Source organism: Alligator mississippiensis, chromosome 6 (assembly GCF_030867095.1).
Source record: "Alligator mississippiensis isolate rAllMis1 chromosome 6, rAllMis1, whole genome shotgun sequence".
Classification (NCBI taxonomy): Eukaryota; Metazoa; Chordata; order Crocodylia; family Alligatoridae; genus Alligator; species Alligator mississippiensis.
Window position 1 is genome coordinate 4424365 of NC_081829.1, and position 14702 is coordinate 4439066.

Below are 14702 nucleotides of genomic sequence, written 5' to 3' on the forward strand. Positions count from 1 at the left end.
TGGTTTAATAATAAAGGCATTTCAGTTCTTTATCACATGATATCCAGCTGAATCACTGTCCTCTTCTTAAGGGTTAACAGGGTGAAATGAAGAAAAATGCCAGGTTGGGCTCTTTTAGGCTAATTTATGTTGTCATTAATCCTGTTAAGTTCCATCATCAAGAATATTCCATAACCACGCAGCTTCCCCATCTTGTCATATTTGAGGTGGTTCAATAGCCACATCCTGAGTGGGAGGTAACTCGTATTTAAAGACGCATACAAAAACAACAATTTTAAAAAATGGCTAACAATTGTTTTATTTCTGCCATGTCATGTAATGTACCAGCAGTGCACAGTTACAGTTGAAATAGCCATCTCATCAAGCGGTTCAGGAAGAAAATTACTAAATTGTTGGGGTTTTTTAAGTGGCATCATCAGAGGTTGTTTGATGCAATTAGGCAAAATCTAATTTTATTTTTGTGTATAAGAGTAAGCTGGAGAAGCTGAAAATTATTCTTGTAACTGTAAATTTAAGATGCTACCTTAGTCCTTGGACCTGTGGTAAAAATAAGAGACACTTCTCTGGAGTTTTTCAGTTGGGGACAGAAAGGCATTAAAAATTCCCGTTTGGTTATATATGAAACTAAGTCAAGTTGCAGCCTCTATAAATAACATCTCCCTGATGCATACATTTTATTCCTGCACTAAAAACAGTTTCCACAAAAGGCACTAATCTGGAAGTTGCATACAAGTGGGACGTGCTTAAATGCAGACTGCAAAAGAAGAGATGTCTACATCTTTCCTTTGTAACAAAAAATGGTAGGAGGTATGATTTTCTGTGGTTAACTAATCTTACCATGCATGCAAATTATGTATAATTAAAATGTGTAAATTCTAAATTTGAAAGGTTACAGTTGAGAACCATTACGCTACAAAAGGCTGTATTGGAACCTCTGCATCCTGGCGGTAGAGGTAAATCCAAAAGTCCGTGCACCTAACTAAATTTGATGAGGGGAAAGTCCTGAACCAAGGGAATAACGTCACTTGGCTCTCAGATTAGTGTTATGTGCTCTTGTCTAGATCTAGATGTTACAGTATCATATTTCTCTTCAAGCTGTATTTAATAAAGCCATGATAACGTACTTTTTTTTTTTTTGAGACCTTCAGTTTAAATGCTGCTTTGGCTGTTATGCTCTTGAAACTTTTTCAGTGGACCTGTGTGGTATAACAACTTGAAATAACTTTTTTCCTAATGTCCTGATTTAAGGAGTTTCTCTTTCACTAAGACTAGTTTTTACAATATAAACGCAAAATGTAGCATACTCTACAGCCTTAAAGGAGTTCTTTTGCAATCACGTGTAGAGACAATCCTCCTTTATAAAGAAAAACCATGGGGAGGACTGTATACTCTATAGTGTATTTGGTCAAGATGATGCTATTTTATTTGATTCACCATTTTGTATTAAATTTTCTGTGTTCTACCTGTGCCAATCCTCTAAATTGGGAATAAAAATTTATGGGCTTTTGGCAATGTGAGGACACTTTACGAGAGCTGTACTTTTGTGTTGTTGCAAAGTAGTCACCCAGTGTGAGAGCACTAAAGGGTATAAGTTTCCTTTGGGCCCACACTACTTGAGGAGCCACTAGAGAATTAAAGGCTAAGGAAAGAAACATTGCTCAGTTGACACTTCAGAACTCAGTGCTCAAAAAAATTCAACAGAACACAGCTAGCCAGAACATTGTGTTCTGGTTTGCATTTGGAAAAATGTATTTTGCACAATTTTTGCAGTTTCGTTAAGGGCAGGTCATGTCAGACCAACCTGATTGCCTTTTACGATCAGGTCACAAAAGCATTGGATGCAGGTGTCACCGTGGATGTAGTCTTTCTGGACTTCAGCAAGGCCTTTGACACTGTCTCCCACCCCATCCTCATTAAAAACTAGGCGACTGTGGCATCAATGCCTACAAGGTCAGATGGATTGCTAATTGGCTGAAGGGTTGTACTCAGAGGGTGGTGGTGGACAGGTCATATTCGACCTGGGGGGAAGTGGGCAGCGGAGTCCCCCAGGCCTCGGTCCTTGGGCCCACACTGTTCAATTTCTTTTTCGGTGATTTGGATGATGGGGTGAAAAGCAACCTGTTCAAATTTGCTGATACCAAAATTTGGGGTGAGGTGGGCACGCTAATAGGGAGGGAAAGACTGCAGCAAGACCTGGATAGGTTGCAGGGGTGGGCTAACAAAAACAAGATGTGTTTCAATACGAACAAGCGCAGGGTGCTGCACTTGGGCAGTAGTAACCAGCAGCACACTTATAAAATGGGAAACTCCCTTCTTGAGTGCACGGAGGCAGAAAGGGATCTTGGAGTCAGATGAACATGGGCCGACAATGCGAGGTCACGGTCGGCAGGGCTAACCGGACCCTATCGTGCATCCACAGGTGCATCTCAAGTAGGGCCAAGGAGGTGATCCTCCCCCTCTACGTGATACTGGTCAGGCCACAGCTGGAGTACTGTGTCCAGTTCTGGGCACCCCACTTCAAGAGGGGTGTGGACAACATTGAGAGGGTCCAGAGGAGGGCCACCTGCATGATCCGGGGACAGCAGGGCAGACCCTACAATGAGAGGCTACGGGACCTGAACCTGTTCAGCCTTCACAAGAGAAGGCTGAGGGGGAACCTTGTGACCGTCTATAAACTCACTAGGGGGGACCAGAAGGGTTTGGGGGAGACCTTGTTTCCCCTAGCGCCCCCCGGGATAACAAGGAATAATGGCCACAAGTTGTTGGAGAGTAGGTTCAGATTAGACATCCTTAGGAACTACTTCACAGTCAGGGTGGCTAGGATCTGGAACCAACTTCCAAGGAAAGTGGTGCTGGCTCCTACCCTGGGGGTCTTTAAGAAGCGGCTCGATGCCTACCTGGCTGGGGTCACTCGAGCCCAGTTTCACTCCTGCCCAGGCAGGGGGTCGGACTTGAAGATCTACAAGGTCCCTTCCGACCCGACTTCTATGATTCCATGATATGATTGCTAAGAATGGCAGGCTGACCTTGCATCTCATGCACTATCTTTTAAAAGTACTTGTTTAAGATCTAGAAATAAGCCCTGGACTATTTCCTGTTATTTCACGCACCTTGTGTAGCCAGAAATAGTGTGAAGAAATCAGGATGTTTTTTATTTCAAGCATCCATTCTCAAAACCTAGGAGTCTAATGACTTATGCCCAAGTTTTCTAGCTTTTAAAAATAAAAACCAGTGTTTTGCATGAGGAAATTCAAGTTTTGAAGCTGGCAATTTTTTTTCCCAGAGTTTATGCAGCAAGACTAATTACAGAAGCATAAACTAAAAAAGTGGGGCAAATCCAAGTAAAAAAACCTGAGCAGCCTATGATAAAGGATTATCTTTCATGTAAATTATTCTCTTAGCCCTGTAAAGGAGCTATAAATTGTTTTCCTTAAAGTACAGGAAGTAGTGTCACTGGTCATACATAACATGGTGCCTTTCAAATACGTACTCTACCAGAGTCTATGGCAGGTAGTGGAGAGTTAACACAGTAAAAGTATACCAGGACGCACATTTTCAGGATAATTCTTGCTAACAGAGCTACTTTCTTAGTCTCTCTCAAATCCTAATTCATTCCTTTTGCTTTTCAAATGTATCATTCTGATTTAATTCCCATCTCCCTGCCCTAAAAAGCAAGCATTTCTTCAAGAAACTGCCTTACTCTCAGTCATTAAAATTCTTAAATAGCTGGTCAGCTCTTGTTGAAGAACATGAAGTGTTTTGGAGTGGTGATCAGTCGCCCTTAAGTTTCGACTCGGACAGTAAGTACCTTGTTCTCACCAGACCGTACAGAATCCCATCCTCTTGGCTATCTTATTGCAGGTTTATTTTAAGTAAAATATATAAGCCTAGAACCAGAACTGATTTAAAAAAAGAAAAACCAGACACATTTGGGGGAGAAAAGGTTAGGTAGTTTATTTTGCTTTTATGATTTCCAATCCATAAAAGTACACACAGTACTTTATAATCTTTAATTTTAGAATACAACACATTTAGATTTGGGCTATAACTTTTAATTCGGTGAAAGTTTGGGAAATAAGGATGATGATAAATTTAAGAAATTGCCAATTTTTTTTTTGGATTAGTGCATTTTAAACATTTCAATAACTGCCAACATTTTGAATGTATAAACAATGTATTGTACTTAAGTGCATCTTGAGTACCTGAACTTATTTGCTGAAATAAGTCATTTTGTAACTTCATTTTAACTGCTTACAATCTATTAGACCTGCATTTTAAACAGATGCTTCATGTATACCTTAGTATGCTACAATTCAAGTTTTCATGTATTTACTACAGAAGCACTTTTTTCTAGATGATAGTTTAAGGCATCACTCAATAAAACCGAGCTCTGGGTTTTATTAAAAGCACTGGCCTTTATTTAAATACCCACATGCTGGCTGCAAACACTGGAAACCAAGTTCTTAAGGGTTTTATACTTGCTCAATTTTTATATTCAATGTTATTGAGACATGGTGACAACCAAGTTATAGTTCATGAAAACCAGGGGCCAAGTGGCTTAATCTTCATATTAATTCCTTTGAGATATGATGTTCAACAGTTAAATAAAAGGGGGAGACTGATAAAACCAGCTAGAATTGCATTAAATCCTAGACCACCAGATCTCAAGTATGTATGCATCTAAATAACTATGGTTAAAGACTTGAATCAAAATTTCAGTGCATTTAGGTGCGTTACAATAAATCACAGATACTATCATTTATGCATTCAAAACATGAGCACATATAAATTTAAAGTTTTTTTTTTTAAAAAAACCATTAAAAAAAAATCAATATGCTGTTTTTTGCACTAAATTTACTTTAAAAATAAGACAGCTTCAAATCAAACACGTGCACATTCACTGGTACATAAGTGCAAGGGCACAGCCACATGTGCTTTTACAGTTTTTTTTTTCCCTAACAAAATATTTTTTTTTCCTTTTAAATCAGGCCATGTACTCAGCATGGTCTTCTTACATTCAGCAGTTTTGTACTAAAAATATTTTCTGCAGGAAAGCCCAGCATAAATTTACATATGCTACAAAGTTTTACATTTATTTACATGGCTCTTTCTTCCCTATATATTTAAACAAGTTTTACACTCACCACAAGCTTCACTAATTTAAACATCCATATTACCAGGTATCCAAATTTAACACTAACCTGAACAACTCTAATTTCTGTTCTTTCAGATATATAAAACCAATACAAAAATGCATTTTAAAAGCTGCTCAGTGCAATCCAAATAAGGAAAGGTTGTAAAAGTTTTTAGCAGTCACCTGGCACTGCAAAGTGCTGCATTAGTTGGCACACTTCAACTTGGTCAGGTTCTAGATAAATGCATTGCTATATTTTGATAAAGCTCAAGATGTTATTTCCTTTGACTTTCTTTACCACCCCCCTCCCCTAAAATTTGGAGTAAGTCAAAGTCTTGGTCACAGGCTCAGATGTTAGTCTGCCCTGTCAACTGATGACTGACAAATGCCAAGTAAAAATTCACTGATACAACTGGAGCCAGATAGAGGCTTGCTTAGAAAAAAACCTTGCTAATTAGCCTTAAAAAGACTTCATGTGACTGATGGACCTTTAAGTGTAAAAGATAGTAGTTCTGTTTTCTAAAGATTTCATAGTGTTCTGTAAGTTGCATACTCTTTCTATTGCTGCATTACATTGTAGAAAAGTTGGTTTTATAACAGCAGCTCTTACCCACTGAGATACCCAGCTTTTTTAAGTAGCATTACTTCAAATTTGAGAACAGTTCAATTTAAGACCAATACAGTAAATGCAGGCATTAATAGCCACTGAAAAAACTGATTAGGTTGCATAATGGTAAGTAAATACGTTTTTCACAGTAAAATGCACCAAACCTGAATGAGGTGGAAGTTTGAGATCCTCAAGAAAAGTCCTCGTGTCTCGTCATGACACAACTTTTATATGCAACAAAGCAATCTCATGAGAAACAGTGCATTTTGGAACTATGTATTTTGACTCATTCTCAAATTTGAAACCCTGTAATTTTAAATGTGTTTCAAGTTCTCTCAAGCCTGGACTTTTAGTAATGTTTTAAGTTGAAAGGTCATTACTTCTTTATCAGAAGGGTTAAAAGAAACAGGTACCCAGTGGCTTGGAGGTTTAGGAAGAACACTTGGTGAAGGTGGCTCACTAAATTTTGCTCCAGCATAGTTCTGATTGGTTCGAGATGTAAAAAGTGTGTTGGGACTTGATAAAGCAGGATTCCAATTCTGATTATTTTGGAAGTGCACAGCATTCTTTCCTCCTTTTTGCATGGCCTGCCATGCAACAGATGATGAGTTGCATCCATGCCCCCTTTCTTTCTTCTTATAGGTAATCTTCATCTGAGAATTCTGATCTTTGCTTTTTTGCCTGTTTTTAAGTTGTTGGTGATTCTTGTTAATATTTCTAGGCTGGGGAACTGGAATGTTGAATCTTTCTCCACCACCCATCTTCAACTTCAATGTCACCTGTTTGAGAGGGAATGGTAACACTTACTGAAGTTCCACGAGAGCCTTTCATTTAGTTGTTTTGTTTTTTAAACTAACTCAAGCTTAATTCAATGAATGCATTCCAATGTTAAAACAAAATGTTTGGAGTTCGGTGACCTCTAGTACTACCTGCCCTTCACAACAGAAGACTGTTATTGTCACTGAGACAGCCCAGCGCTTCACAGAACAAACACTGTCAAGTCCTGTTTTGGAAACACTTCAATCAAGAACGTGCATCCGGACTGCGATTGCTTAAATCAGTCCACAGCCCAGGAGTGTTTCTTCACACTAAGTCCTCACGCAGTATCCATGAATGATACAGTCTGCAGTTGCTGGCTAGGTAGAAAGGCTGTAAACAGCTCAGCCCCTTCATGGCTGAACTAGAACATCCACAATCGGTGATAAGTGAACTTTGCCTAAACCTCTACACAGGGACCGCAGCTGACCATTCCAGAACAGCTGTTTTATCAGAATGCTACCTTTTATTTTTCCAGAAAACAGTGGAGTGACCTGGGTCACTTCAGCGTTAATTCTACAAAAAACCTCTTCAGAACAATCAAAACCGCAGTCACAAACCCCCAAGCTAACAGCCCTGTGCCACTTGCCTTCACGAATAAAGAGAGGCTGCTATGACTTTTTAAAATTAGAATAAATAATAGTAATAATCATCATCAAAACATGCTATTTTCTCCCTGGGGAGGTGGGGGGAAAAAGAAAAAAAAAAAACACAGCAAAATTATTGGAGGGTGCTCATATAACGATGCGAGACTATGAAAAGAGTGAGAAGCATTTGAATTCTTCAGCGCAATTTCAAAGAGCTACTTCCCAAAGCACTTTTGGCCGAGACATAACGGCCAAACGCCGGCTCGTGCTCCGCTCTCCCCGTTACCTTTCAGTCTTCTTCTCGGACTCTACCGCCGCCACCTCCCGTCCCCTCTTCTGCTGCCAAGCCTGGAAAAGGAGGTGCTGTCTTTTGCCGGACCTCTTCCTTTGGCTGGGGATAGACGTTTTCATGGGCCGATCTGCCGTGTCCAGCCACGAAGCCGAGCCCCACATCGGATTCTCAGCAAACAGGCTCCAGGTGAGAAGTCCCAGCTGCAAAGAGAAGCGAAAACTGACCCTGGGCGGGGAAAAAGAAAACAAACAGCTGATCGCTGAAAAATGTCTTGGGTTTGAAACTGTGCCCGGCAGGGCAGGGCACGCTCCCTCGCCCCAGACAAAGGGGCGAAGACAGTTCGCGAACAAAAGACGGACGACGTCCAAGACCATTTATCCTCCGTAGGGCCATTGCACAGCCGCTCTCGTTTCCGTGAGGCTGCGTTTTTACTGTTTCTTCACACACAAAATAATCATCATCATTTTAATTAAACAAACAAGGGAGGGCCTGGCGCAGCGCACGGAAACGCGTCTCTCCTCGGGCTCCGATGCGAGCATTTGATCCACTTGTTGACGCCGCGGCCGTGCGGGAAACGCTCGTGGGTCCGCGAGGGGGCGGAGCCTCCAGCGCCACTCGCAGGCGCGGCGCCCGCGGCGGGGCCCAGCCCCGGGGGCTCGGGGCAGCGCCGGGACGGACCCCTCCCCCAACAATAGAGCGGCACAACATGGCGGCCGCGCTCGGCTCCTTCCCCCGCCCACCCCGCCCGCCTCTCCCGCCTGCACCGAGCCTCGGGCAGCCGGTCCCGCCGCTTCTCCGCTATGCGCGGAGCCACCCCCGCCGCTCGCTCACTCCCCGCTCCACGGACTCCTACCGCGGCCGCCCCCTCGCTCGCTCGCTCCCACACGAAATGGCGGCCGCCTCCCCGTACTCTATACGGCCGCGGCTCCCCCCGCCCCTCCCTCTTGCGGCGCGAGCCAATAGGAGCGCGGCGCATCACGGGCCCGGCCAATAGGAGCCGGGTCCGCCTGTTGCTGGGGCGTGAGGGGAGGAAGGGGCGGGGCTTGGCGGTGGCGGTTTGAATTGCTCCTGGGAGCGGAGCCTGTCGGGAAGGGGGAGGGGAGGGAGCGCTGAGGGGTAGGGAGGGGGGCGTCGTCCCTTCCTGAGGAGACCCCCCCCCCCCCTGCCCTGGGCACTGGGGAGGGGGGGAAGATGGGTCACCCCTCCCACAAAGAGCAGGGGGAACTGGTTTAAAACAAAACAAAAACTCTTTTTTTCTCTTTGTCTTCAAGCACCTGAGTTGTTAGGAAGCGGCGGCCCACGTTCTGGAAAGCCAGGAGGGCGAGAAACTACTTGTCCCCTTCAGAAGAAGAGATTTGTTTTGGTTCCCAGACCGTCTCCTGACACCGGCAGCTAGGACGCGAAGCCGAACGCCTCCCGCGTCCGTGAAAGCGGCGGAGCTGAGAGCGGCGTCGAAGAGCGCAAAAACGACGCGCTCGGGGGTCCGGGAGAGACGGTTCATAACCCGTCTGACCCGAACCGGTTCGGTCCGATACCACGTTCAACCAGGTTTATCTTAAACCGGTTTCAGCCATTCTGAAACGGGTTTACCTGCACCGAACTTCTGTTGTATTGCAGGTTTAAACCAGGTTCTGACAACTTAAACCGGTTTAGGTGTAACTTCTGCCCCTAGTCCATCCCCCTCCCGTGTGGAGTTGGTGCCTTGCCACCCAGCTATACAGCACTCCGGTTTTCGTTACGTGCGTGGCTGTTGACAGCCCTGTTACTCACAGCGATACGCATAATAAACTTACAACACAGTATTTCTCAACAAGTATGACTCAACGTGTCGGAGAACCATTGTGTTATTTGATTGATCGTCGGGTTCTGGATGTTTTCTGAAACAAGCATACGTTCAGGGAGAGCAATAGAGAGGTGTAACAAGTTTTGCAAAAATAAGTGTTACCACGTTCTCGGAAGAGGAAAGAGATCTCTGAGTATGCGTGTTCGGCAGATAACCATCTCCCAACTCTCTCTTGTAAATGCTCTTATTCCTAAAGCATATTATGGTAGTGTAGGCAGAGCTGTACGCTCAATACACAATCTGATTTTGAGCAGATGAAAGTTAAAATGTTTTTGTAAACTCTGCGTGTTGCCAGCTAAAAGGAAAGGCATATTAAGTGTATGTGACCCCAGCTCTCCGCATGTCTAAACTCATCTAGTACTCCACACAAGCCAAAGAGAGGATGTTATGTAGCACATAGCCTCCGGGGCCTAGCTATTTCCAACCATAATCCCAATCTGGTATATGTTTGTACTTGCTATTTACATTACAGAACACTTCAACATCTGTTAAATGATTTTGTTCTGTTGAAATCATTTTGAACTTGCCTTCAAGTATCAATGCTGAACTCGCACAGAATAATTAATAAGCAATATATTTAAGGGCTTTTATTTTAGCACCCGTTAATAGTACCAAATTTACCAGAGTGAGCACTAACATCTACAAACAAAGCAGCCCTACCCCCTGTGTTTCCCCCCGCCACCACCACAACTGGGCATAAGTAGCCTTGCTTTGAAGTGTGTCATCCTAAACTAAAGGAATTACTCTTTGGTCAAGAAAGTATCCAAGATTATATCCTGATTTAAAGCCAAATTCTGCCCAAACTGCAATAAATCTAGAGTAAGTGCCATGACACCATCTGAGTTCTCTAAATTGGCACGAGTCTGAGTATAATTTAATCTTCAAGTACATGAGTAAAGACTCCCAATAAAGTTGCCAGCTGCTCTAGAGACAAATAATATAGTAGGTTCTGTGTCTGAGATCTGTCCTCAAAACAAACATGCATGAGAAATACAGCGTTTGATGCAAGCTCTGGATATTGAGACCATACACTGATCACATGTGTATCAACTTCATGTTGATTAAATACCATTTGATTAATTCATCTGTGATATAAAAGAAGCCTTCAGTTCTCTATAACTATTGTAGGCTCGGTCTGTCTAAGGTTCTGTTCTTTTAAGGGACTCACTTTGATTCTGGCAATACCTAAGGACAGATAACTCGTTTGAACTGGACCAGAACTGAATTGTAGCGGTATCAATTGTAATGTTATCAATATATTCATTTTTATTTATGACTCAGCATTACAATGATCCTTTTTGAACAGAATGCAGTGTCTTTCTATATTCAGGGTCACCACCTGTATGTAAATAGTTCTCATTAGGGAGGCATTTATGGTAATAGAATAAGAAGAGTCTGGTTTTCTAATAGGGTGTCAGAGTGGATAGGAAAAAAAAAGGCAAATCCAAACTGCACAATTTCTGTTCATAAGCAAACTTGGGAAGCATTACAGCAATATTAAAAGCCGACACTCTCTATGTTCAGCCTGCTACACACTTGTATATAGGAGCTGGTCTGGAAGTGAGCAAACTGCCACGAAGGATCAAATCACCGAACATGCTGCCTTGAGTAGTGGCAAAAAACAGCTGCTTTAGAGAAAAAGTGCAACACCCCCATAATGCACAATTATAAAATACTCCACCCCTAAAAGGTGTTTATTTCTAATCTAGGCAATGTGCTGAAGCGTGAGGGTTCACATTTTTTTCCTATCTGATATAAATATAAGTTGTTAAATCAACAAAAGTTTAGCTAAATATTTTGTTTCATCCTTCAGCTGTTTTCACGTGACCTAACAGGTCATCCTCTTTAAAAACATTTAAAAATAGGGTTACAAATAGTGTCCTATCACGTGAACATTTTACTTCTGGTATTTGTAATTGTTTTTTCTACTCAGCACAAACAGTGTCTTCACTCTAACATGTATCCAGCAAGGACTGTCCCCGTGGGATTCATTCAAACTGTATATATTGCTGCCTATCTTACTAGTTAAACAACTATTTCCTAATCATTTCCTGGTCTAGCATGCCTCAGGTCTTTCCCATACTCGTATCATTGAACATACTGTATTTTCTTTTTAACTGCTTTTCAAGCTCCCTCTTGAAATATGTGCTCTCAAAGTTATAATGAAACACCCACACGTCTCTTCTGAATCGGACCCTTTTAAAATTCATGTTTTTTTCTGATTAAGCTCCAGACTGAATCCCATAGCTCCTTCCTTCCATTTTGAACAGTAAATTTTTCATACTAGATAAGTGCTTCGTGCTGAAAGACAAAAATAGTCATGTAAACAGCTAAAAGAATTTACTTGTTCAGCATATTTGAAACAACTTTGGCATCCAACGTTTCCCCAGCTGGATCTGAACTAAGTAGTGAGCTGTTCAGCCAAACTGCATATTTCATTATCTGGGCAAACCAGAACTTGTACCATTGATATCAGAGTTTCCCATACTAGCTCAAGAGAAAAATATTCTCTACATTTTAATAGGATTATTCACTCCCTGCTCTCACATATCCCACAACCTGTTTATAGTGGAATGGCTTTAAAATAATTAATTAGAGCACAAAAGTTCAAGTTAATTACTCTGAATGGCTTTGCAGTTCAGATGTTTTCAGTTTCCATGCTATGGAACATCCCTTAGTAAGTTATTTGACAACTTAATAAAACTGATTTGCTTCCTTCCTCTATTTCCTTGTGCAGTTGTATCATGTACTTTTAGAAACTTGTCTGAAGGGCCTGTATCAACTAGCTTTTATTTCTCAAAATTAGATTTTTTTTTTTAAATGCTAAAATCTAACACAGCATGAGTGGAATGGATTTCATAATTTAATTTACATATAAAAAAACACAGCTGTGCTGTGTCATTGTGTTCTACAAAAAAAACATTAATAAAATCGCATAACTTGGTATTTCTGCTTAGGTTTTCACAGGCTTGTCTTTTGCCTCAAGGGCCCATTCATGTTGAAATAAAAGATTTGTCCTCGCGGTATTTTTAGCATCCAGGAACTGAACTGCTCCTAGATGTTATAAATGAGGGGCTTTCAAAAATGATAAAATCATGAAACCCAAGAAACCTCCACCCACTCCTAATCTGTCCTTCCTTTACTTCAGTGTAATGACCGCTGGGGCCAGTCTCCAGTTGTACCCTAGCTCTCCATTGTGCCCTGTCTTATGCAAACTCCTAATAAGAACTGGAAAATTAAACAGATTAGAAGCAAAAGGGAAAGTGAATGTTACAGTTTAACTGATCAAAAAAGAATAAAATGTGAAAAGTACAGTAAATAGTAGGCTGAGATTCACAAGCTCTGCATTCATTGTCTCACTCTTCCACAGACTTCTTTTGATGCCTTGGTTAGGTCATGCAATTTGTCTGTACCTCAGTTCCTTAGCTTTAAAAAGGTGGATAATACTGCTTCCATTCTCCCACCTTTTATCTTTTTATCCCATAAACTGTTTAGAATAGGGAAAGTACTATGTATAGGTATAGCACCTGATACAAGGGGATTTTAATGGAACAGAGATATTAAATAATTCAACAGTAAAGAATAGATTGGCACTTTAAAATATTCTGTGTTTCAATACTCTGGTGCCTTATTAGGAACAGTGATAAGGAGTTATAGTCTAAAATGCAACTTATTTTGACATGGTTCCTTGAAACAAACAGCTGGAGGCTTGTTTCTTCATGCTGGGTGCGCTTTCTGTTCATACTCATTTTCTGTGGTGAGTTCCTGTTTTGGACCGTGCGTATTTCCCCGCTCTCCCGCCACGTACTGTGCTTTTTCACTTCCGTTTTCTATTTGATTGTTTTCTAATAAACTTGAATTTAAATAGCATACAGCAAGAATAGTACTTGCTATATTGTACCTAGTCTTGGGCCTGGAAACCCCAGATATCTCAAACAAATGTTCTAATGCGTACCAGATATGTGTTATATAAAATAAAGATACATCTGCCAAAATATCACTTTGTCCTGTGACTGATGGATAATTTTTATCTCGCCTATACTGAGAACAGGTCACTGCTTACCTGTTTTAGAAATAGGTTTTTACATGCTGCAACTGTGCTTTCAGTTCTGTGGTAGAGAATTACCATGCATTTTTAACTTGCATCAAGGAGGACTCAAGGACTGGTTGTTTTTTCCTTGCTATCTCTTTATAGTTATTTAAAAAGACATCTTGTCTTGTTCTATATAGGTTTTGGGGTCAGGCTGATATCATTCAGCCAGAGGCGCACAGGGGTAGAAAAAGACAGTGGTAATCCAACCATGCACTTGTAGAAATTTAACAAAGACACTGCTTACTAGAAAAGGTTGTGTGCTAGCAATATTCAGTGGGCCCAAACAAGATCTCAGCAAAGCAAAAAGGGTAGACAGTCTCACTTCCAAACCCCATAGTGCTCCATGTAAAGTGAAAATGAGAAAAATACAGACACTTCATACTGAAATGAGGGAACATCCAGAAACAAAGCCTGACTCCAGCAGCAACTGGGGCCAGGGCAATTCTTCCAGCATAGGCAGTCGTGTAAGCAGTCCTGCTCCGATTCCTGCCAGCCAACCACAAGTCATAGATTGTGGAGTCAGAAGGGACCACAATGGATCATCTTGTCCGACCCCCTGCCGCTGGCAGGAAAGAGGACCAAGATCAGATGACCCCAGCCAGGTGACTATCTAGCCTCCTCTTGAAGACCTTCAAGTTAAGTGATAGCACCACCTCTCTTAGGAGCCCATTCCAGATTCTGGCCACCCTTACTGTGAAAAAGTTTCTTCCTAATGTCTAACCCAGGGGTGGGCAAAATGTGGCCTGAGGGCAGATGCAGCCTGCCAGGTCAGTCTCTCTGGCGTGCGGGGCCCCTAAAAAATTTAGGAAATTAAAATTTATCTACTCTGGGCTGCCTGTCATGCGGCCCTCGATGGCTTGCCAAAACTCAGTAAGCGGCCCTCTGCCCAAAATAATTGCCCGCCCCTGGACTCTAACCTAAATCTACTCTCCACTCGTTTGCACCCATTATTCCTAGTTACTCCCTGGGGTGCTCTGGTAAATAGCGCATCACCAATTCCCTGTTGTCCTCCCTTGATAAACTTATAGGCGGCTACAAGGTCTCCCCTCAGATGTCTCTTGTGAAGGCTGAAGAGATCCAGATCTCTCAACCTCCCCTTGTAGCGTTTTTCACGGAGGCCACTGATCATGTGAGTGGCCCTCCTCTGAACCCTCTCCAGATTCTCCATGTCCTTCTTGAAGTGCAGCACCCAAAACTGGACACAGTACTCCAACTGCAGCCTGACCAGTGCCACGTACAGGGGGAGTGTCACCTCCCTTGATCTGTTGGCCATGCATCTGCTAACACATGACAAGGTGCGATTGGCCTTGTTGATGGCCTCATTACACTG

At 42.2% G+C, this 14702-nt stretch overlaps 1 protein-coding gene across 2 annotated transcripts; it reads right to left on the bottom strand.

The window, feature by feature from the left end:
* Positions 1-3928: 3928 nt before the first annotated feature.
* PNRC2 (proline rich nuclear receptor coactivator 2) lies at positions 3929-8382 on the bottom strand. Of its 2 annotated transcripts, XM_006267975.3 has the most exons (3): positions 8290-8382; positions 7431-7636; positions 3929-6520 (listed from the first exon to the last, which is right to left on the bottom strand). In XM_006267975.3, the coding sequence occupies exon 3, from the start codon at positions 6500-6502 to the stop codon at positions 6077-6079; it is 426 nt and encodes a 141-aa protein (XP_006268037.1). In that variant the 5' UTR covers positions 6503-6520; positions 7431-7636; positions 8290-8382; the 3' UTR covers positions 3929-6076. The 2 variants fall into 2 exon arrangements, with proteins under 2 accessions (XP_006268037.1, XP_019354445.1); XM_019498900.2 differs by lacking the exon at positions 8290-8382 and having other exon boundaries at positions 7431-8114.
* Positions 8383-14702: the final 6320 nt, after the last annotated feature.

What these genes read in the sequence shown, in the direction of transcription:
- PNRC2 (XM_006267975.3), bottom strand. Translation starts at nt 6,502, where the DNA reads ATGGGTGGTGGAGAAAGATTCAACATTCCAGTTCCCCAGCCTAGAAAT.